The 25099-nt window shown below is 38.9% G+C and overlaps 1 protein-coding gene across 20 annotated transcripts in view; it reads left to right on the forward strand.

Moving 5' to 3' along the window:
* Nucleotides 1-25099, forward strand: part of WNK1 (WNK lysine deficient protein kinase 1) — a 127241-nt gene that overhangs the window by 71875 nt on the left and 30267 nt on the right. For 11 of the 20 annotated variants that reach the window (XM_069585886.1, XM_069585889.1, XM_069585892.1 and 8 more), the window contains exons 5-9: nucleotides 9586-9674; nucleotides 11466-11685; nucleotides 12987-13320; nucleotides 14072-14259; nucleotides 22136-22219. In XM_069585886.1, coding sequence (XP_069441987.1) covers nucleotides 9586-9674; nucleotides 11466-11685; nucleotides 12987-13320; nucleotides 14072-14259; nucleotides 22136-22219 — 915 coding nt within the window. Of the gene's footprint in view, nucleotides 1-5415; nucleotides 5857-9585; nucleotides 9675-11465; nucleotides 11686-12986; nucleotides 13321-14071; nucleotides 14260-22135; nucleotides 22220-25099 lie in introns of those variants that run through there. The other 9 variants (XM_069585888.1, XM_069585896.1, XM_069585899.1 and 6 more) reach the window with 3 other exon arrangements.

Here is a 25099-nt window from a genome sequence, read left to right on the forward strand (position 1 = left end):
TGATTAGATAGGGATTGAAAAGTTGAGAAAGACTTTGTATTTTTTTCTTTAGCAGTTGGAATTTTTTTGGTGATATCCCAGAGATCTAAATCCACTTGGAATTAGCTGAAATGGTTGCTTTATAAATTTTATTCCTATTTCCATCCAGTAAATTTAGATTACACACATAAGCAAAAACTTTGTGTATCATCTAGTGTATCCTGGAAACATTTTGCATGATTTTCAAAGTGATTCTAATACTCTCCTGTGATTTGATTAATATTAAAGGGTGTTAATATTCAGACATAATAAATCAGACCATTACTCTTAAACCACAGAGTTGGAAATCATTCTCAACATTTTAGATGCTAAACAACAGCCCTGGAATCCTTGTTAGAGAATTTCTCAGAAAAACTAATTTTACTTATCCCAACTAAATGTTGATCTGGAATTCTCACAGCATTAGACTACAAGTAAAAACTGATAGGATGTAGAAAGATGGTTGCTGCTGTGCTTTAAGTGCAGTATACAGAGTTGAGCTTCCTGGGATCTTGTAGGTAATCTGTGTGCCAGAAGATCGATACAGATACACTGTAGTTCCCTGTCTCTGGGTGGTTTGAGGTGTACCTTGATACTGAGGTAGGGCTCAGTTGACTAAAAAAGGGGGCAGTAGAAAGAATAGGCTTGTGAAAATGTGCAGTATTCAGTGAAAAAGTAGCCAGTTTCACTAGACTTACTTGAGATAGGAATAGGTAGAAGTTGGCTTGTGAGGGCTTTCTGCCCCAGATTAAGTTAACTAAAAGTACCGTAATATGGACTGAAACATTGAACTAGACATTATTGAATCTGGAGTATCGTTTTTACTTTACCATTGACTAGGCCTTACTCCCTAGAATATATTCTGTTGTATTCTACGTGCTGCTGCTGATGCAGTGTATCTAGTAGGTGTCTGATACATACCAGACTGGACTGGACATGAGTCCTCGTAGGTTCCATGAGGTGTTGAATTCTGACCTTGACATGGCATTAATCTCTCTGATGTACAGTTGTCTTGTGTGAGCAGGTAGGGTCTCTAGCTCAGATTCTTTCTAGCTCTCTGATCTTATGGCCATCTTGTAAGTGTGGGGAATTATTAACCATATTTGAGTCATGTGATGCGAATTAAATGATATCAGACAATTGGAAATGGTTAAGTGTCAGATGATTGGATGAAGCTAGGTGATTGAACAGGCCATAGTGTAAAATAAATACTGGAGAGAAAAGCAACAGTGAAGCCCATCTTAACTTGGTCTTAGTTTAAGGAGGTGAGATGTTGACAGATACAGATGAAGACCTACAAGACCTTCTAGAACCAACACCAAAAAAGATGTCCCTTTCATCCTAGGGGACTGGAAAGCAAAAGTAGAAAGTCAAGAGATACCTCTAACAGGCAAGTTTTTGCCTTGGAGTACAGAATGAAGCAGGGCAAAGGCTAACAGTTTTTCCAAGAGAAAGCACTGGTTATAGCAGACACCCTCTTCTAACAACACAAGAGATGACTACACGTGGATATCACTGGAGAGTCAATAGTGAAATCACATTGATTATATTCTTTGAAGCCGAAGATGGAGAAGCTCTGTACAGTCAGCAAAAACAAGACTGAGAGCTGACAGTGGCTCAAATTACAAACTCCTTATTGCAAAAACCAGACTTAAATTGAAGAAAATAGGGAAAACTACTAGACTATTCATGTATGACCTAAATCAAATCCCTTAGGATTATACAGTGAAAGTGACAAATAGATTCAAGGGATTAGATCTGATAGACAGAGTGCCTGAAGAACTATGGAGGTTCATAACATTGTACAGAAGGCAGTGATCAAAACCATGCCCAAGAAAAAGAAATGCAAAAAGGCAAAATGGTTGTCTGAGAAGGGCTTACAGATAGCTGAGAAAAGAAGAGAAGCTAAAGGCAAAAGAGAAAAGGAAAGATATATCCATCTGAATGCAGAGTTCCAAAGAATAGCAAGGAGAGATAAAGACTTTCCTAAGTGATCAATGCAAAGAAATAGAGGAAAACAATAGAATGGGAAAGACTAAAGATCTCTTCAAGAGAATTAGAGATACCAAGGGAACATTTCATGCAAAGATGGGCTCAATAAAGGACAGAAATGAGATGGAATACCAGTAGAAGCAGAAGATATTAAGAAGAGGTGGCAAGAATACACAGAGAGCTATACAAGAAAGATCTTAATGACCCAGATAGCCACGGTGGTGTGATCATTCATCTGGAGCCAGAAATCCTGGAGTGTGAAGTCAAGTGGGCCTTAGGATGCATCACTGTGAACAAAGCTAGTGGAGGTGATGGAATTCCAGCTTAGCTATTTCAGATCCTAAAAGATGCTGCTGTGAAAGTGCTGCACTCAATATGCCAGCAAATTTGAGAAATTTGAGAAAACTCAGCAGTGGCCAGAGGACTGGAAAAGATCAGTTTTCATTCCAATACCGAAGGAAGGCAATCCCAAAGAATGTTCAGACTACCACACAACTGTACTCATTCTCACATGGTAGCAAAGTAATGCTCAAAATTCTCCAAGCTAGGCTTCAACAGCATGTAAACCAAGAACTTCCTGGTGTTCAAGCTGGATTTAGAAAATGCAGAGGAACCAGAGATCAAATTGCCAACATCCGGTGGATCATAGAAAAAGCAAAGGAATTCTAGAAAAACATCTACTTCTGCTTCATTGACTGTGCTAAAGCCTTTACTGTGCATATCACCACAAACTGTGGAAAATCCTTCAAGAGATGGGAATACCAGACCACCTGACCTGCTTCCTGAGAAACCTGTATGCAGGTCAGGAAGCAACAGTTAGAACTGGACGTGGAACAATGGACTGGTTCAAAATTGGGAAAGAAGTACTTCAAGGCTGTATACTGTAAATGTGCCTATTTAACTTATATGCAGAGTACATCATGCGAAATGCTGGGCTGGATGAAGCACAAGCTAGAATCAAGGTTGCCAGGAGAAATATCAATAACCTCAGATATGCAGATGACACTATCCTTATGGCAGAAAGCAAAGAAGAATTAAAGAGCCTCTTGATGAAAGTGAAAGAGGAGAGTGAAAAAGTTGGCTTAAAAGTCAACATTCAAAAAACGAAGATTATGGCATCCAGTCCCATCACTTCATGGCAAATAGATGGGGAAACAATGGAAACAGTGATAGACTTTATTTTCTTGGGCTCCAAAATCACTGCAGATGGTGACTGCAGCCATGAAATGAAAACACGTTTGCTTCTTGGAAGAAAAGCTATGACAAACCTAGACAGTGTAATAAAAAGCAGAGACATTATTTTGCTGACTAAGGTCCGTCTAGCCAAAGCTATGGTTTTTCCAGTAGACATGGAAGGATATAAGAGTTGGACCATAAAGAAAGCTGAGCGCTGAAGAATTGATGCTTCTGAACTGTGATGTTGGAGAAGAGTCCCTTTGACTGCAAGTTCAAGCCAGTCAATCCGGAAGGAAATCAGTCCTGAATATTAATTGGAAGGACTGAAACTCCAATACTTTGGCCACCTGATGTCAAGAACTGACAACTGACTCTCTGGAAAAGAGAGATGCTAGGAAAGATTGAAGGCAGGAGGAGAAGGGGCGACAGAGGATGGGATGTTTGGATGGCATCACCAACTCTATGAACATGTGTTTGAGCAAGCTCTGGGAGTTGGTGATGGACAAGGAAGCCTGGTGTGCTGCAGTCCATGGGGTTGCAAAGAGTCAGACATGACTGAGCAACTGAACTGAACTGATGTTGTCAGTCTGGATTGGTGGTCACAGTTGTTATGCAGAAAAAGCAATGATGTTGAGAAGTAACAAAGAAGCCAGTAAAAATCTCCCTTTTGTCCAGCCAGAGACCTTTAGCCATTGGAGGGGAAGTAGGAGTGCTAGCAGCTTGCTGTTACCTGCTGTTTTAAATGTTTCTGTTTGTTTAAGGAGCTCCCAGAGAATAATAGTACTTAAATGTTGTGAAGAAGCATCTGAGAATGAGTAAGGTTTCTATTCTGGATCATGGAAATAATGATGCCTTTAAAAGAAATTGGTGAAGTCCAGAGAAAGGCAGAGTTGAAGAGACAGACAATTTAGACCTATAAACTGTTACACATATGTGAATGGTATTTTATTGTACAAAGTGAAAACTGTTAATTTTGGTGTATTAAAAATGCTGGTCTTCACAGAGTTAGATATTTGTGCCTATATTTTACCTTTGTCCAAAAAAAGCTGCCTCAGTTTTGGTTTTGTTTGTTGCACGGTAAAGTTTAAAAACATTCTCACATACTTATATCTGATAAACCTATGAAGCAGAGAACATGATCCCTGTTTTCCTCTGTTTCGTTTTCATTATCTAATCACAGTCTTGAGCAGGTTTGCTCAAACACTGAGGTTAAAGGTAGTAGTGGACTGCATGCTATAGTTAGGACCGGTATTGGCCTTCTGCACTACCTACTTAGTGTGCTTGGTAGTGATGAATTATGTTGAGCAGGAAAATTGTTAGAATTAAGTCATTTCTAGCCTTTAGAGTCGAGATATTCCTATCAAATAACCTCTAAGCCATTATGCTACTGTTCCTGAGTGATTGAAGCCTTAGTATCCACTGTCTTAATGGGGGTTCAGGCTTACCACATTACAAGGGACAATGCTTTGTTATGTTACCCATCGTAACATTGCCAGGAGCAGTGCTTTTTCTGTCATCTTTGTTAAATGCCATGAGGAAAAACCTTTCCTTAATCACCAGGGTCAAAGCAGTAGTCATTTGGGTCCATGAGTTCTTCCTGGCAAATGGGGATGTCTTTAGGTCAGTTGTGTCTGACTCTCTGTGACCCCATGGACTGTAACCTACCAGGCTTCTCTGTCCATGGGATTTTCCAGGCAATTGTAGTGGAGTGGGTTGCCATTTCCTTCCCCAGGGGATCTTCCCGACCCAGGGATCGAACCCGGGTCTCCCGCATTGTAGACAGACGCTTTACCATCTGAGCCACCAGGGAAGTCCTATATATTAAGCCTTTTAGGGAAGGAAAAGGAGAAGAATAAATTCTTACCACTTCTGTGTACTCATTTGCAGCTGTTTAAAATTTTTTTTAATGTACCATGAGACCGTGGTAAGACAGTTTACCTTGATGTCACCACTTTCTAAATTAGGTAAATAGGAACTGTTACGCTCACTTTTCAAGTGAGTTTAAAGAATATGGCCCTGGTCACACAGACTTGGTATCTATAGGCTGAACTCTATATACTAGGAGCTCAACCTCAGTACTGGGGTTTTCTTGTCCAGTGTTCTTTAGGCTGTATATTCTGAGTTTACATTTTCATTCCCCATTTTCTTCTGAAGCTTAGTTTCAACAGGAGTAGGGGGAAGAGGGTGTTTAGATAAATAGATTTCTGGTGTCAAGGAGGCAGAACCTGTGGACATGGCAGGGGTGGAGCTTTGAGCAAGTGAAGAATCTTGTTTGTCTAGGGACCTGCTGCTGTTGGGGGAGAGGCAGGAGGAGGAGTAGCAGAATAGATGGCCTGCTGTTCAGCATGTAGTTGTGTTTAAAGGGCTGATCACTAAGTAATAAGGAGATTGTTGGCTGAGCAGAACAAACCCATGTTTGAGGGTTGCAGAAGCATGGCTAGTGTTAAACAGGAAATTCAACTTCAGCCTGATTTTGATGTCTGCCTTGCTTATGCTGTGGGCTAAGTTATCCTGTTAACTTACATCCTATACAATCCCCTCCCTACATTTTCCTCTAACAAGTCTGTTTTGCCTTTTCTGATGGATTTTACAAAGAGAGATTTTTGCTCAGTGTTTGTCTTCGTAAATTCTCATTGCTGCTGCTGCTCTCAAAAGGATTGTATAAATGAGGTGGGTAAGAATTTCCTATATATACCAAAGGTGTGTTGTGATATTTATGTATGGAAGGTTTCAGTTAAAGTATTGGGATTGTTAGTTCAGAATGCTTTTCAAAATAGATTAGTTCTGCAGTTTAGTTAACTTATACAGCATTTTCTGTGAGGAGGAAGGAGACTTGCTCAATTCTAAGTGGTTAGGAAAATTTTTACTCTTAGGAAGAGAAAAATGTTACCCTGACACAGACTGCAGCTTAAGTTTTTAAGAAACAAGTGCTGACAGTTTTTAAGAGCTAGAAGATTGAACCGGAGAATACTATATTGTGACTCACTTTAATTTTTATTATGACTCACTTTATTTTTCCATCAGATTAGCTGCATAAGTATATAGAATTGACAGAAAAACTCTGTGAGATACATATATGTTTGGAGTTTTTCTTAGTTTAAATAAAGCAACATATTTTATAAAGATTCATGTCAAGTTTTTTTTTTAATATCAACTCTGATGTACCCTTGGAGAATCACAGTTGTTGTTTTTTTCTTTTTGTTCTCCATTTAAAATTGCATAAAAGTCACCTTTTTGTTTCATTTATGAGAATATATAATTTTAATTCCAAGGGTGTCTTAAATGGATATACATTAGCTGTTGAAGAAGTACTTATGTGTAATGCAGAATAACAAGCCAGTTTCATGTCAAAGAAACATTTTATGGCACTTCTGCCTGAAGAGAGGTCTTGTGAATCACAGCAGTGAGGAAGAGTGTTTCTGGAGTTGGCAGGTTGCTAGCTCTGAAAGGGTGAAGGGAAAGGGCGCCAGTCTTCTCAACTTAGGTTTTCTTATGTGTAAAACATTAGCTCAATTTATTCCTTAGTACTCTTTTCTGTTTTGTGTTCTTGAACCTCATTCAGAATAGATGAGCAAAACTTTGCTTCTGCTGGTCAGAACAAGACTGAAATAAGACTGTGTGGGGCTAAATCAGACAGTATAGAAAAGAGATGTCATTTGAAGGATTTTTAGATTCTTAAGTTAATCATCTTTTTTGAAGTAAACAAATTCAAGGGAAAAAGATGAAATATTATCATGAAAACATTTTCTTATCATTGTTCTGTCTGGTGCCTAAATCATGTTTTAGAATAATCTTAAATCAATGTTTTAATTTAAAAAATTATCAATTATTTAAAAAACAGTTCTCTTAGATAGAAAAGAAGCTTCTGAGTATGATGCTTCTTGTGTATTGAAACATGTGCTTGTTGATTTTAAGTGGCTTTCCATCAGGTGCCCCGATGTCTTCAGTAGGTCACATTCAAGGTCATTGATGTTTTATGCTTATTTTTACCTTTTTTGGGGGGTCACTTTTAATATACAATTCCTATATCTCCTTGCTTCTTTCCACGTGATTCAGAATACCTCTGTTAGATATTTTGATAGATATTTGGATAATCCTGACTTCTTGGTGCTTGGTGAAATTTCTTCTTGTCTTTTTCATTGGGTGATGTCTGAATACAGGCTGCTGGACTGTCTCCTGTATTGGCCGTCTCAGTGCCTGCAGTGTTCTTCAAGGCAGCAGCAGCAGCTGAATATGGCAGTGGCAGTTTGTGCAGTAGTGGTGCAGAGTTTGCTGCCCCTGAATCTTGGCTATACGTTGAGAAAGCAGCTTACCCTAGTAGTCAGTGTGTTATATGATGCATAGTTGCTGGTTTTGCAACTGTGATCTGGTATCTCGGCTGTTCAACTCGCTTTTCTACCTGTAAATAGAAATTCCTGTTGTGAATGTGTTTGTCTGCATAGGTAGGGTTAACAAGAGGATTATTTTTAAGGATAACCAAAGCTGAAAGCATATTCACTGTGGATCTTGGTGATTATTTTTCAAAGAGAATTGTATGCTTTTTTTAAACTCTAAGCCTTATTACCTTTGGTGATTACTTTTGAAGTCAAAGGTGCCTTAGGTCAGCAAACTTAATAATTCAGAGCTTTCAGCTTGGATAGTCACATACGATTCTAGTTCCCATGAATATAGTTAAACAGGTATCATCCCTCTTTGCTAGACAGGGAAGTGAAGCTCAGAGCTGCCTCTCCTTGTCCAGCTCACGCCTAACTCAAGTCTTAAGCTCCCTCCTTTCGTCTTCCAGTATGCCTGTGCTAAATTGAAAAGGAAGAGTCTTAATACAGTCAGTATATGTGTGATTTATTACCTCAATATGTAGAGTTGCCAGGTCAGACTCATTCCTCTAAAACATGTGCGTTTATGGAAGTGGGAACATGTTTTCTAATCCTGTTCTATATCCTGTTTAACTTCTTTTCTATAATATTTGAAGTGTCCTTACATGAAAGGCCAGCTGTGTATTAGTGTCTGATTTTACCAAAGAACAATCTTTCAGATAGTTTTCTGCCAACAGTGAGTGTTCTAGGAACTTATAATACACAGTATCTTATTTTTTTAAAGTATTTTAGACTGTTCTTCCCATTATATTTATAAATGGCATCTTAAAAGTTTGCTTTATACTTTAACATGTTATTGTAAAAATTAAAAGCAAATATAAAAATCTCCAGTGTTTCTGCTACCAGAGAACTTTTAGTGAGCATCATCCTTAAAAAAAAAAAACAAAAAACAGTTCCTGTTTTCTTTAGCTTTAATTTAAAATACCATGCCATACCATGCCAGCTTGCTCAATTGAAGCAGGCTTTTCCTTCAATGACATTGTTTTTTGTTTTTATTAGAATGATTATGTGAAGACAAGGACTGGTTGGGAAGACTTAGCTAGACTTGAAAAATAAGAAGATTGAGGAAAAATTCAAATAATATGTATTGTCACCGAGACATTAGGTGATTAATTCTAGTCCCTGTTCCCTGTCTCCTCCTCGCTGTGTGTTAGGTGGTCATAGACTTACTGAGCCTCTTGGAAAGTATATCGTGTTGCTACTTCAGCTCAGTCTGTGTGACTTAGAATAGGCAGGAATAGATAATGAGATGTTCTTCTCCACACCACCTCTCAGACAGGAGTAGGTTGTTGTTCTTCTATCTTCTATACATTTTCCACACACCGCTGAAATTTTTGTTTGCAAAAATTTACCTTTTGTGAAAATTCTACAGTATTACAATGGTGCTATTTAATATAATAGTGATGTTAAATTTTTTTCTGAAATTAATTAGAAAGTTTGTCTTTCAGATGAGTCTGATGTATTGTCATTTTATGTTTTCATATGTACAAGACAGTTTGCTCTTCAGCTACCATACCAAGCCAGTCTAAATTCTTCACTTCTTACTGAGTTTGTTAAGGAGTACTATAATGATAGAATACCTGCCAGACTAAGCATGTGAATTCATGCCCACACATGGGTTCTCTCTTCAAGAGTTGCATGTTATGTTGATTAATGTGTTAGGGAACAAGGTTGAACAGAAGATCTTCTAACCAATTAGAACAGTTGGGCTTTGTTTTAGCCAAAAGTTCCATTACCTGAAACACAGCAAAAGATGCTAACGATAGCCTGCTTTTGTCACTAGCAGTGTCATGGCCATGGAAGTAAGTGACTCCGCTGTCTCAACTGTTCCCTATTGTTACCTTGTAGGGGCTAAATTGCTACTACCCAGCTCTGACCCTGCATGAACTAGATCCTGCAGGCAAACCAGGAAAAAGCCAGGATGGTGAGAAGGCAGTCTAGTAGAACCTTAGGAGGCAAGTTGAAATTCAGGTTCAAAGTCCGTGCCTTCCTTGATGTGTTCTGTTGCTATTTTTATGATTTTCAGGGGGTGAAGCCAGCCAGTTTTGACAAAGTAGCAATTCCTGAAGTGAAGGAAATTATTGAAGGATGCATACGGCAAAACAAAGATGAAAGGTAAGTTGCCTCTTTTGACCTGGATATTGCTTAAACAGAAACTTCAAGTATAATATGCTCTGAATAGAACCCTCAACCTAAGGTGTATGTAATACTTTACTTGTGCTTAGTTTCTCTGTTTATGTCTTGTAATATCTTGGAAAGTAAAGTTCTATCCACTGGAGCTAGTATTCAGATTTAGTATACTGAAATATCGTAAAAATGTGGTTTGGTAGACTTTGAATAAACCAAAACCACCTTAAATGTAGCTGCTATGTTCAATAAGAGCTACTTACTTATAGCATCTACAGGATTTATAAAACTCACTAGGTTCTATCCTAATACAGCAGATGTCTTCCTTAGCTGTTCACCAGTTGAATTCTAAAGATGAAGTAAAATTTTGGCTCTTTAAAATCAACTCAGCTATGCTGGTCTTGATTTACTGTTGCTATGCCAGAATTGAAGAAGAGCAAAATGTCAAAATTCCTTTGAGTAAGAAGAGACAACTTCACCCAGAGCTTGGGAGGAGATCTGGCTTAGTCATTATGCTAACAGAGGGCTTTTCTCAGAGGAGTGGCAAGTATCTGATGTGCCATATAGCTGATTCATCACCCGTTAGGCATGGCAAAGGTCCAGTGTCTGTTTTTGAAAAATAATCTACCTTCACCATCCCCCGTCACCCTCCACAGAAGAAAAAGTAGACCCACTAGTACAAAGTGTGAATTGAACATAATCTGCCTCTTGAAGAATGTGAGTGATCAGGTATTTCAGCCAAATTAAAGAATTCCATATCTTCACTTCTCCAGTCTCATATTCTTTTCATAACTTTGTTATTTGGAAGAGCTTAAGATCTTGATCTTTAAGGCTTTTTAGTAGAAATTTAGTTTGGGTTTCTGTTTTTATATACACTGATTGAAAAGGAGACGCCTTAATCTCTTTAAGAACATTTTTTTGAAAAACTATAAATGAATATTTGTCTCCAGTCATAGAATGTGGTACTCTTGTTTCTTGTCTGGATGGAACAGTTTACTAGATTACTGGTATTTTGAGACCATTTATCTAGAGAAACTGTTCCATGATCAGACTTCTGCTTGCCTAGTACACTAGGTGCTGAACCAAGAATTGAGAGGATTTATTGTGTAAAGGAAAATTGCTATATTAGAAGGTAATGTACTATAGAAATAAAAAGGTCTTTGAGTTTTGATTCTATGATTTATGACTTTTATAAGTGAGCAAGATGGTCAGTCTCTCTCAGAATCCATCCATTTCCTGAATGGATACCAGAAATCAGATGAGATCATACATACAAGAATTTGGTTAACTATTAATACAAGCACTATATAACACATTTAAAAGTATCATTTCTAGGGAGAGTAGCACTGACATATATACGCTGCCATGTGTGAAATAGGTACCTACTAGGAAGCTAGTGTATGGCACAGGGAATCCAGCTGGGTTCTCTGTGAGGACCTAAAAGAGTAGGAGGCGCAAGAGGGAAGGGGCTGTATGTGTACATATAGCTGATTCACTTTGTTGTACAGCAGAAACTAACACAACATTTTAAGGCAGTTATACTCCAGTAATAAAAAGTATCACTTTCAGCCCTTATTCATAAATGAGATTGTTTTGATGTTCCATAACTTGAATAAAACTATAATCACTGCTTAAATGAAGCAGTGTAGAAATGAATTAGAAAATTCCTGTTCTTCTTTTTGTAGTCCTTTTTCATTATTCTAAACATAACATATTTGAGAAGTATCTTTTAAATCTAATGGCGTTCTGTTTTTTGTTTCTTTCCCTTCTCTTTTGAAGATACTCTATCAAAGACCTTTTGAACCATGCCTTCTTCCAAGAGGAAACAGGGGTACGGGTAGAATTAGCAGAAGAAGATGATGGAGAAAAGATAGCCATTAAATTATGGCTACGTATTGAAGATATTAAGAAACTAAAGGGGAAATACAAAGACAATGAAGCTATCGAGTTTTCCTTTGACTTGGAGAAAGATGTGCCAGAAGACGTTGCTCAAGAAATGGTAAATTAACACTGATCAAGCCATTTAAATTTTATGTTGATTTATATACATTGATACTATTGATATACGTTGATACTATTGAGCAGAAAAGCAGTTTATGAAGCAGTGTGTATGACATATCCTGTTGATATAAAATTACGTTAATGGTCCCAAGATTTATTCTTATTTTAGAAGACATGTATATGCATAGATATGTATAGTAGATAGATGGATGGACAGACAGGCAGGCAGGCAGATATACAGAGAGGGAATGAATTGGAGGACATTTTGAAGTCATTTTCAAAGTCTGTAAGGTTGACTGACTTCTAATTAGTGTAACCTATTTAGTAATAAAAAATTGTTTCTGCATACTGATACATTAGCCTTTGGTCAGTCATCTGGGTAATAAACTCAATAAGCAGATCACACATTGTTTTTACTTCAAAGGAAATTTTCATGATCGATCGTTAGTAGGCAGCTTTTGGCCAGTCATTTTCAAGGAAACGCTTTGCCAAGCTTAGGCTTTCCATGGTGCCTTAATAGCCATTTACTGCGCAGAGATAAAAATGGTCTCTGCCCGAATGTGTCAGAGCCATTCAGTACCTAACATCTGAGAAGGGGTCAGCATGAGAGAGGTACTTAATTTTAACTGTCAGGTTTTTATATTATTTGAGTTTTTATTTTTAACTTTCATATATTTACCACAGTTGTTTTGTTTGGTTAAGTGGTTGTCTAGTGAAAAGACGGTAAAGTGTCTGCGCACAGTGCTAGAGACCCGGGTTCGATCCCTGTGTCAGGAAGATCTCCTGGAGAAGGAAATGGCAACCCACTCCAGTACTCTTGCCTAGAAGATTCCATGGATGGAGAAGCCTGGTGGACTGCAGTCCATGGGGTCGCAAAGAGTCGGACACAACTGGGCGACTTCACTTTCTTTTCTTTCTTTCTAGTGAAAAGAAGTAAAAGCAACACAGGTTCATATTGATGGTTACATGTGAGTGGGAAATTGAGTATGATAAAATGAGCCTTTTGGTTTTACTACTTGGATGCTTAGGTTCCCTGTTGATTTGTTATAATTAGTGAAGGTATATGTACTTCATGAGTTTGTATAAAGATAATATGCATCCATTCCATGAGTATCTGCAAAAATGGTGGGCAAGTGCTTAGTGCAGACCAGTAGTTTCACTGTTTGGTTAAGGTCAGTCCTCGGACAGTTCTTTCTCCCTCTCCTTCTCTGTTTTCCTTTCCCAGAAGACTGTTGTTTGTGTTTGGTTTGTTTTCTTTTGCTATCCTGCTGCTTCCTGATGTACCCTTTCATCCTATAGGTAGATTCTGGGTATGTCTGTGAAGGTGATCACAAGACCATGGCGAAAGCCATCAAAGATAGAGTGTCGTTAATTAAGAGAAAACGAGAACAGCGTCAATTAGTGCGGGAGGAGCAAGAAAAAAGAAAGCAGGAGGAGAGCAGCCTCAAGCAGCAGGTGGAGCAGCAGCCCAGCACTGCGCAGGCCGGAGTTCAGCAGCCCCCTGCCACCAGCACTGGTGGACCCGCTGCCTCTGCTGCGTCTGCGTCCGTCTCCACGCAGGTAGAGCCAGAGGAGCCTGAGGCTGACCAGCATCAGCAGCTGCAGTACCAGCAGCCTGGTGTGTCTGTGATATGTGAGTATCAGGGGCCCAGTGAGGCTGCCAGGCACGCTCTTAGCTAACGCTCTGTCTTCCTGGTCATTGTTTTGCACTGGCCTCTTGGTTTTGAATTGTGAATCTAACATAAACAAGAGGTTTGAAATGGTTGCTATCTCCTTTTCCTTCTGGTTCTTACGTTCACAGCTAATAGCATAGAAGAATGGGACAGTGAGGAAATGGGATTAGGATGTGAGAAATTCTGCAGGTTCCAGCATCTTGGATGTTCTATTTGTAGATTCCTACCTTTTACAGTTTCTTAAATTAATAGTGAAATGTAACATTTATCTTAGCTACTTAATATTGAACCTGTTAATCTGATTCAGCTCTTTTAGCAAAGCTGAATAACGTATAAACTAGAAATTAATGAGGCCACTAGTTACTAATCGAGCCATCTTAATACTTAGAGCCCGCTGGTTTCCACGGTTAAGACTTTGGAAGCTGTGTCAAAAATGTCAGGCCTGTTAACAACATTCTGTTTTATTCCCCCTTGTTCGTCAGGTGGTAAATTCTGTGATGGCCAGGGGATTTTTTTTTATAAGATGAAACTTTATGGATTCCTCCATTAAACATAGAAATCTACTTAGTAAAACTAGTCATTCTTCATTTAGTTCAGGTCTGTGCAAAGATAAGACCAATTAACTCTAAAATCAGGGGTTTGTGATGGGAAAACGTGAATCTCCTTTTCACGATTTGTCTCTGTCTTGTATTTTGGCAACTTCTCCTTCAGCTGACGGGACAGTTGACAGTGGTCAGGGGTCGTCTGTCTTCACGGAATCTCGAGTTAGCAGCCAACAGACAGTTTCGTACGGGTCCCAGCATGAGCAGGCACCTTCCACTGGCGCCCTCCCAGGGCACACAGCGTCTGTTGTCCAAGCACAGGCTCAGCCCCATGCGGTATATCCACCCTCAAGTTTGGTGAGTAACTGCGCAAGAGCGCGCACGCCTGTAACATGTTCAGGGCACACTCTGCCACTGAATGAGTGACAGCATGAGTCCAAAGTGAAAAGTACAGGTGGTGCCTTTCCAGAGGAGGCAGGTTATTTATTAAAGTGCCGTCAGAGTGGTGCAGGCAGGGTGGGATACATGCATTACTCTGTGAAGACACTGTTCACAAGATTTAAACTAATCAGCATTTGATTAAAGAGAATGCTCTCTAGCACTTTAAAGTTGAAACTGTTCAAAGCAGTGTAAGTTAGACATACAAATGTGGGTGGGGGACAAGGAGAGTTTTTCAAAAGTTACTGGAAAGAATTACTAAGTATTTTCTGTAAGATGTCTTATTGTGTGAAACACAGGTAAGACCTTCAAACCATTATAGACTGCTGCATGTGAGTACACCAGAGAAAAGGAATGACCATTTAATTTAGCGCTTGTGTTTAATCATCAGTTGCTATGCGTGTTCTTGCCTTAAAGTCTGTGTTGGACACAAGTTCTTTCCCCAGTATATGTTCATTTGCTTCTTCCCTTTATTTTGGTATCTGTTTTATGACTGATTTATTTTCAGATTCAATTTGTAGCAGTTATATCCTGATGTATATATTGTACATTTGTACCTATGCATATATATACCTACACACACACATTATTACCCATGTTTTATGTTAGCCACTCTTGCTTCTCATACAGAGAATGTTCAACTAGACCAGTAGATAATACCCCATTTCTTTGGTAAACCTTCCATGAAGTCTTCAGAAGTAAACAAGATGCATCTTCTGCCTCAGGATGGAATTGAGAATAACTGGTCACTACAGTGCTGTTGTTTAGTGAGATCTTTAGGCAGATTGATTGCCCCTCTGTCTCAGGAACTTTTAATCTGAATTTGTGGAAGTCTTGTTCTTCATTGAATGAAACTCTTTCTCTGGTAAGAAAATACTTCTTATTCTGGTCTCTTACCCTACAGCTGGAATAAAAGATGTTTGCTTGTTTTAGAGTCCATTAGTTAGTTCTGCATTGGCTACATCTTAAGATGAATGGCCACAGTTACAGAAAGAAAACTTCCAGTTGTAGTAGCAATGTACTTCTCTGACCTTTAAAATAAGTAGGTAGGGTAGAAGAGCTTTATATAGACTGTACAAGTGTATTTCTGTGGTGTAACAAATATTATTTGTCAGCATTTCTTACCAGTTTCTACTCTTGTTGATTTCTTCTGGCTCATCATAACTATAGATTTTTAAAAAACTTTCTAATCTCTTGGCTTCCTGCATCACAGGATATGAACTTTGGGTCTCTATTTTAGAAATGGAAAAGGACTGACCGTTTATGAAGATGCTAAATATTTAGCCACAAATATAGCTATATTTATTAATGTTCTAAAAGCACACCATTAATGAAATGAAAAAAGGCAAACTCCCTGCCTTTTAATGGTAATATTCCATGAAAGTATCATGAAGAATTACTAAATGTTGAGGATTTTTCAAAGCTTTTATAATCAGTCCTAATTCCAGAAAGTATTTACCATGGCTTGCAATAGCATATCAATTACAAGTAAAATTTAAAAATACAAGAGAAGCAAGAGTGGGGAAAAATGTAATTAATTAAACAGTTCACAGTTTCTAAAAGGAAATAACAGACATGCTCAGGACAGCCTTAGAGCTTTAGATTTGCTGCTTTGTAGCTATATTGAAACCTTTATATTAAGGTGCTTTAAACTTTTAAACCAAAATTGAACCTCTGATGTGGCTGAAAAAAATTTTAACGTTATTCTTTAGAGATTCACAGTTTAGATATTTTTCCATTGACTACTTTAGTAAAAATACAGATTATTTCCTGTACCTATTATGAATTATGTCTAGAAAGCTAATGCTTTTCCTGGAATATGACTTTAAGCTTTACAGACAGATAGGCAAATGTGATAAACTATTCTATCAGCCAACAACTTTTTGTCTACTGTCTTCTAAAATAGGACTTAGAAATCTTGTATGTCTGAGGTTCCCAGAGCTCCAGCAGAGCAATCCAGTCTTAAGATCTTCTGCATCTTATAATATGCATTAAACTGACAGAATTTATTAACAAGTTTGCAGAGACTACAGCCAGTACTCATTGTTTTCCCAGTCTGTTCTGCTGCCTCAGTCGGTCATTCTTATTCATACACTCATAACAATTAATGTTATTTCAGAATGTTTAGGAAGGTACTTGATCATTATTTTGGTGGTTAATTTTAAAAAACCTGTACTTGACCAACAGTGTAGAGAGAATAGTATGGTCTGCCAAGTGTGCTTTGTGGAATTCTGTCTCCTCAGAAAATGACTTCGTGGAATGGGGGGAGGATGGAACATTTCTTTTATGTCAGCTGTGCCCTGTGACCATTGTACATTTTGTTGTTTTGTTTTCAGAGTGCTGTGTTTTTCACGTGTGTTTGTTTTCTGTTTAGCCTCGTCGTGGCCGTAGCATGTCGGTTTGTGTCCCCCCCCATCTTGCTGCTGCCCCCTCTCTGCCCCGCATCTCTCCCGGCGCTCCTTCCACCCCACCACCAGTGCTGTCCGCACCTCTTTCTCCTTCCCTCCTCCGGACTGCCCCCGAGGAGACTTTTGCCGAAAAGCTTTCTAAAGCATTGGAGAGGGTCCTGCCTATGTACTCTGCCTCTCAGCGCGAGTGCCGACGCTCCAGCCTGCCTTCCCTCTTTGTCAGTGCTGTATGTAACATCAACTTCCTGACAGATGAACATTTATCACCAATGAATACATCCAGGCATCAGGAGTTGTAATAACGATTAAAAAACAGGACTGAACTTAGTAATATAGTACGCTTTTAGGAAATAGGTTTTTCCTGTAATTTGTTATAAGGCTGTAATGGGGAGAAAAGCAAGGAGGTAATCAGAGAGAATGCTTATGACACCCTGGGCACATAGCAGTCTTTGAGCAGCATAATCTCCTATCCCCCGCCAGTGTATTCAACTCCTTGCATTTTCATATTTTACCAGAGTATGTGTATTATTTAATTTTAAACTCGTTGGCTTTTTCGAAAGCAAACTTTCTCTTAATCAAAAATTACCGAAATATGTTTTTGCTTTGTTCCAGAGAGATACTGATAATGCTGCTTGAGTCCATTTTTTCCCATAGTCAGTGAGGAATAATTGAAGAGAGAAAGTTGCTTTTAATTTGTTACCTATTCAAAATGAGGGATCAACAAACTAAAAGGCCACATAATGTTCCCTCTTGGCAAGTTTTTTTTTTTTTTTAGATTGGATAATGGACCTTGACTCTAATGCAGTACGTTAGATGCACATAAAATATATGCAGTTTGCTTTGGCCCCATTAATGTCTGTAGATATGTGGGACTTTGCTGCTGCTTTTCCAGATAGAGGATTTGGTTAGCATTCTGATCTAGGAATCCCAAAACCTTCAGATTTGTACCTAGGAGAGTGATTTTCTGTATAGTGTCTTTATGGCCTCTGAATACTCTTGAATAAACAACAATAAACCAGAGCATTCTGATTCAAAATAGAAACCTCCTTTTAACTGTTGTGAAGAAGTAATAATGGAGCCGTTTTGCGATTTTGATAGGATCTTTCCTATTGAAAGAGTGAAACTGATCTACCCTTTAAAAAAGGGGCCTGTGAAAGTGAATTATTACAGTGTGTACCATTTGCATTTGACAGGGTAGAATTCTCATTTTTAGATTGTTAACCTAGAACTGCTTCTATGACCAAAAAATGCTGTCAAATCAAGTTGGCTATTTACATTACCCTTTTCACCTGATTTGAATGGCAAATTAGTTGACCTTTAAACTGGCATCAGAAAAGTGGGCGTTCAGTGGCTTGGCATCTGTAACCTGCTTCATGTAGTAAAACTCACTGCATACGATTTGGGGCAGACAGGGAAAGACATGATGGTCACTAGCCAAGCTGTGTATCTTTCACTACCCACCAGGAATCTCTTCTGATTTCTAGTTAGAAGACATGACAGTAGTTAATCAGAAATGAACCGTGGAGCCTCTTAACATAGCAGAAGACAGTAAGGCTTCAGGGTAGGAAGATTTGGTACAGTCATAGGTGAGCATGTTACTTGTGGGTAAAAGCAGAATAGTCACTTGGAAGGTTAAATTCTTCATTTCCTTTGAGGAGGGGAGCGTTGTGGAAAAGCAGCTCCTATCTAATGCAAAGATCCCCACAGAATAGTTTTATTGACCCTGGATGTATTTAATGGGTTTTTACTATGCACATAATTTCCAAAAGCATTGTATTTCTTTATTAATTATAAATTTGGTGTAACCATTTTGTAGGGTTACACAGAGCTGCCCAGATGTGCATGTCTGATGTAATTTCACATATGAATGTATGAATTACTTGTCTTATTCATGTTGATACAGCCTCAGTCCATGGCGCATCCGCGTGGGGGGACCCCAACATACCCAGAATCACAGATATTTTTCCCAACTATTCATGAACGTCCAGTTTCTTTTTCACCACCTCCCACCTGTCCACCGAAGGTGGCCATTGCCCAGCGGCGTAAGAGCACCTCCTTCTTGGAAGCCCAAACTCACCAGTTCCAACCCCTGCTGAGGACTGTCGGCCAGAGTCTTCTTCCACCTGGTGGCAGCCCACCTAACTGGACTCCAGAGACTGTAGTCATGTGGGGCACTGCAGCCAGTAGAGCTGGGGAGCTGTGTGAGGTGCAGGCCCATCCTGTGTTCGAGCCAGCTCCAGATTACAGTGACTACAGATCTGGACTGGTGCTTCCAGAAGAAGCTCACTACTTCCTCCCTCCGGAAGCAGTGTATCTAGCCGGGGTACATTACCAGGCCCAGGTGGCAGAACAGTTTGAGGGTTTTCCATACAGCTCACCAGTCCTGTCAAGTCCTATGAAGCAGACACCTGAGCAGAAGCCAGTGCACGGGGGCCCCACCTCCAGTTCTGTCTTTGAATTTCCATCGGGACAGGCTTTCCTGGTAGGACACCTCCAGAATGTAAGATTAGATTCGGGACTGAGCCCAGGCTCTCCCCAGTCTAGCGTTTCTGCACCTGTCAGTACAGATGCCACACGCTTGAAGTTTCACCCTGTCTTTGTTCCTCATTCTGCACCTGCTGTGTTAACTCATAACAACGAGAGCAGAAGCAGTTGTGTGTTTGAGTTTCACGTTCATACTCCAAGCTCCTCTTCAGGAGAAGGAGGGGGAGGAGTTTTACCTCACCGCATTTACCGAAATCGGCAGGTTGCTGTGGACTCGAACCAGGAAGAACCACCTCCTCAACCTGCAGGATTACACAGCCGCCTGCAGCCTGTGACTGAAGAACAGCAGGCGCCCCAGGCCCCAGAGTTGACCATCTCTGTGGTGGAGCCCACCGGACAGACCTGGCCCATAGGAAGCCCAGAGTACTCCAGTGATTCCTCCCAGGTCACTTCTTCAGACCCCAGTGAATTTCAGTCACCTCCCCCTACAGGGGGAGCAGCTGCTCCTTTTGGCTCTGACGTCTCATTACCCTTTATCCGCCTGCCTCAGACAGTGTTACAAGAATCCCCACTCTTCTTCTGTTTCCCCCAAGGAGCCACCTCTCCGCAGGTTTTATCCGCCTCATTTTCTTCAGGAGGATCTGCACTCCATCCACAGGTTATAGGAAAACTTCACGGTTCTTTTACACTACCCTGCTGTGACAGTTACATTTAAGTTTTCTGTCCCTCTTTTCCATTCATCAGGGATATTGTTTAATTTATTGTGGAGTTTCTCCATTGATCGGGGAGGGTAATTTTAAACTACTTGTATTTAAGACCAAAATATGAGACTGCAGCTGCTTGATTGACCTATAATGTGTACAAACCCTTGGAGAAAAGAAAAACTTAGAATTTTAATTACTTGTCAAAATCAGTTATTTCTGTCCATACATATTGGGTTGGCCAGAAAGTTCATTTGAGTTTTCCTGTATGATGGTATGTGAAAACCCGAACAAACTTTTTGGTCAGCTCAATAGAATGGATGGAGTTTTCAATTAGTTGTGAACATGTTAGTGTCTATAAAGTTGACATTGATTATTTACAAACAGTACTGTAAAATGTTTCTTTCTCCCTAGAAACAAACATGGCTAGTTTTTAAAACTTGGAGGAGATCATTTTTTTTCCCCTTAAAATGAAAAGAATGGAAAATAGGGAATTTTTTTTTTTAATAGTATTAGGAATATATAGAGTTTCCACTAGTATGAAAGGATCTTAAAAGACAGGAAACACCTTAGGAATTTATCTTAACAAATGAAGATGCCTTTTTAAAGTGGCATCCAATAAGTCACCATGTATTATATGTTCAGATAAAATGTTAATCCATTAAATTGACTAATTCTAATTTTTAGTAACTAAATTAGAATCTAGTATGGGTGATGGGGCTTCTTTTGTCTTAAGAATTTGTGATATATGTTGCAAGGTAAGGAACATGAGATATCTCAGTTCTTAGCTTTTTCCTCAACAGATTAAATGCTGTTAATGTATGTGAACATATGCAGCCTCTTGCAACTAAAGACAAAATGATGGGCATAATAGGATTCAAGAAGTGGAATCAGTATTGACTGTTTTATATATTCCCTTGATACATTTTGTCAAATGTGTAAGTCTTATAAAATCTGTGTAGGAGATCATGCAGTTAATTAGGAAGCTTTGCAGTCATGTATTCAGGATGTTATTTGGATGTTTTAAATGATCTCACTATTACATAAATACTATATGTTCCTCATACTTTCTTCCTATGTTCTTCCCTCATCTGAGGCAGAAGTATCCCCCAAAATATACATCAAATACTAGTTACCTAGAGCAGTACTAAGAAGCAGAAAGATCCAGAGCTTGAAAATTTGTACTGCGTGCATATGCAGTGTGATAAGCTCACGTTAACACACTGGTTGTCAGCTCTACTCTGAATGTGTGCACTGCCACTTTCACTCTGTGAACTTCCAAAATGAAATTTTAAACATCAAGTACTCTACAGGAAAGGTGGCAGCAGGAATATATGCTCAGGTGGTTAAGATGCAGTTGGATTGGCTGTCCTATCCAAGTAGGCTTCAAAGAAGTGCCTCTGAACTGAGATGAGACAGTAGAGGTGGGGCTTCTCATCTTCATGACTCACCTCTGTCAAGTTCTTCTTTCACTCTCACCTTGTTTAACTTGAGATCTCTTCTAGGTGAGAGTTCCTCAGATTCACCCTTATTGACATTTTAGATTAGGTGACTCTTAGTTGTGGGGGCTATTCTGTGCATTTGTTGGATGTTAGCATCTGTGGCCTCTACTCACTAAATACCAGGAGCAGCTACATCTCCCAGCTGTGCCAACCAAAAACACATCCAGATATTGCCGAATGTCCCTGGGAAGGGTGTGGGGCACCCAGAGTGGCCCTGGTTGAGAACCATTGCTCTAGGTACTTGGCAGTTAATAGTAACAGGTTTTTGTTTTTTACATTTTTTGACAAAAGTCACTATATCACTATAAGAAATAGCAAAAGGAACCAAAGTCACATTATCTATTTAAATACCCTCTTTTCTTTGTTCAGATAGATTTTTCACATTGATAGTCTGGTTACTTTTTTCCTGATTTTCAGTAACAATTTTATTATGAATGTTACTATTTTGGTAAAAATTACAGCCTGAGCAGTGGAATAGGTTTTAACCATCAGTGGTTTTTGCACGGTATGTTCTATAATACGATCCTTCTCTACCCTTCTCTTTAAAAACCTGCCCCAGCCACCTTTCCCACCATACTTGACCAAGCTAATATTTCATCTTGCTCAGGCAGGAACTCATATGTTTATTGCAGAAGCCTGACCTCTGTGTGCAGGTACCTTTGGGCTGCTCTAATTTTTTGTATTCACTTCTTTCCTTCAGGCACAGGGGCAGAGCCAGGGTCAGCCATCTTCAAGTAGTTTAACAGGGGTTCCATCCTCCCAACCCATGCAGCATTCTCAGCAGGTGAGAGCAACTCATTGCTGCGCTTTATCCAGAACCCTGTTTACATCTTTCATGAATTGGGTTCCTGATGTAAGTGGCTTGCTAAGTTTTTGAAAGGAAAATCAAGAAACATAACATTTCTTGTCTTCGGTAACATTTTAAAGAATCTTTCGTTTAATGTATTTTTGAACAGTCTATTAGATTAGACATATATTGAAATTCAAAAGAATTTTTCCTGAAGTGATTTATGTGCCTTCTTAAACAGATGATTGATTCTATGCTATTTTAACAATGTGGTTGACCCTTGAGCAACACGGGGGGTTAGGGGCACAGGCCTTCTGTTCAGCTGAAAATCTGTGTGTAACTTTATAGTAGGTCTTCCCTCTTCATGGTTACATATCCATGGATTCATATCTTGAATTGTATAGTACTGAAAGAAATTCACGTGTAAGTGAATCCGTGCCATTCTAATCCATGTTATTCAAGGATCAACTCTACAAAGAATATCAATTTTATTTCTGTATATTTCATGATTTGTCCTTTTATGAGCATTTTACCATTGCTTTCCTTGTGCTTGACTCTAATGATTCTACACACCTTTTTAATTATTTCTAATCTGTGGGATGGGGTATCAGATTTTATGCTAAAGCAAATGAAAGCCTAGGAACCATTTTCAGAAACTTTTATAACATGTTCTAAATTTCTGATTGGGGGAGTTTGTTCCCAAAGGTTCAGAGAGCTCAAGAGATTGGTACAGAGCTGAAGTATTCAACAGCAAAACTGCTGATTCTAAAATTAAGAATCTGTAGATCATCATTGCTGTTAGTTAACAGTAGTTATTTATAAGGAAATAATGCTTTAGGGGCACAACTGAATATTTATTATCCATTACAAATAAAATTTATAGTCACTACGTGTGTCATAAAAACTTCCCGATGAATTATATTGTTGAAAGTTCCCTACAAAGTGTGTTTTCAAACCACCAGATTCTGAGTTGGCTTGTTTTTCTTAATTTTTGAAGCTTAAGTTTTTAATTCTCATTACAAATGGCTGCTTATCATCCAGCATGTGATCATGTAGTCGTGATGCTGGCTTAAGATGAGGTGTTCTTTGTACAAGATTAACTTGGCTATATAGCCAAACCTTGTTTTATTGTGCTTCATAGGTACCACTTTTTTTTTTTTTAAACAAAAAATTGAAGGTTTGTGTTAACCCTGCTTCAGGCAAGTCTGTCGGTACCACTTTTACAACAGCATTTGCTCACTTTGTGTCTCTGTGTCACATTTTGGTAATGCCCACAGTATTCAAGCTTTTTCATTATTACTCTATTATGGTGATCTGTGATCAGTGATCTTTGTTACTATTGCAAAAAAGATTATGACTTCCTGAAGGCTCAGATGATGGTGATCGTCTGTTAGCAATAAAGGATTTTTAAGTTAAGATATGTACATTATGTTTTTAGCCATACTGCTATTTCACACTTAATAGACTACAGTAAGGTATAAGCATAACTTATATGTGCATGGGGAATTCAGTCCAGAGAATTCATGTGACTCACTTGATTGTAATATTCATTATATTGCAGTGATCTGGAACCAGTGATCTGTATTATCTCTGAGGTACCTACATAATCCATTTTCTCTGTGACCAACATCTCTGTCTTATAGAATGGAAGGGCTGGAAATAACTTGTTTTGTCTTGCTCCTGCCCTTTCTTCCAGACAAGTATCTTAATCTGTATGTAATTATAGTTAAATTCAAGTAGTCACATTTTTGCCACCCTTAACAGGTTTAATTATATTAACAACCTCTGATAAGAACACAGATTTAAAGTTCCATAAAGCTGGGTGAGAATGGACACTGCCATTGGTACCAAGTTCCTACCAATACCAGTAAAATGTACAGGTTTCAGTGTATGCTCTTTTTCCTTTTCAAAGGAATTTGTTAGATGTCTTATATTCAGGCATGTAATGAAGCAGATAGTGCAGGAAGCCCTTGAGTGTAGCAGTGATAAGACTGTGCACAGTCAAGCGGGCAGCTCTGCAAACCCTGTCAGTTGAAAGGAATTAGGTGGTTGACTCTCTGGGAAAAGGTGTGACTAAATGGCTATCTCTGTAGTACAGATGAAAGTGCCTGTTTCAGTGATGCTTTCTTCAGACACTTTAATTTTAAATATAGGATGAATTAAGTAGAATCACAGTCTGCATGAATGTGTGCAGTATGGACTGACTTTCCCAGGGTTGCAGAGCCAATAGGTAGAGAGAATGAAATGTTACAAACCAGAACCTAAGATTTCTTCCAGTAGTTCCCCCCCCCCCCCCCCCCCGCTTTATTAAAGTTCTACAGGGACTCAGGATTATGCAGAGGTGCCCAAGAAGCTGCATGTAGTTAGTTTTACCTTCTGGGATTCCATATATAGAAAAGAAAGATGGTAAATCTTCTGTACTATTCAGTTAGAGTCTCTTTTTAGCTGTGATTTATGTTTCACATACTGTCAGGGCCCAGTGCCTCCTTAGGAAACCATATCTCTAATTTTATTAGTGTAAGGAAAGAGATGAACTTTAGCTGAAATTTTCTTTATTTCTGTGTTTCTGAAATAAAATGAATAAGGCTTGCTTCTTTTCAGGTTTTCCTCAGGAATCTCTTCTAATGGTATGTTGTGTCCTAATGTGGTACCAAAAATAGCTTTCTCCTGGAAAACAGTATTTTACTGCCAAGAAAGGTCATGAGCTCCCCTACTGACTTAATAATTTCATCCAGCAGAACACATATAGAGTCTTAGGTATTTCTTACTTTCTGTTCAACTCAGGCTTAGGAGTTTTTGGTTTTTTTTTTTTTCAATCACCCTTGTCCGACAGATAGTACACAGTCTGTATAGGTTATGTGAACTGGTTTCATGAGG

This window comes from Ovis canadensis, chromosome 3, assembly GCF_042477335.2.
Source record: "Ovis canadensis isolate MfBH-ARS-UI-01 breed Bighorn chromosome 3, ARS-UI_OviCan_v2, whole genome shotgun sequence".
In the NCBI taxonomy this organism is placed as follows: domain Eukaryota; kingdom Metazoa; phylum Chordata; class Mammalia; order Artiodactyla; family Bovidae; genus Ovis; species Ovis canadensis.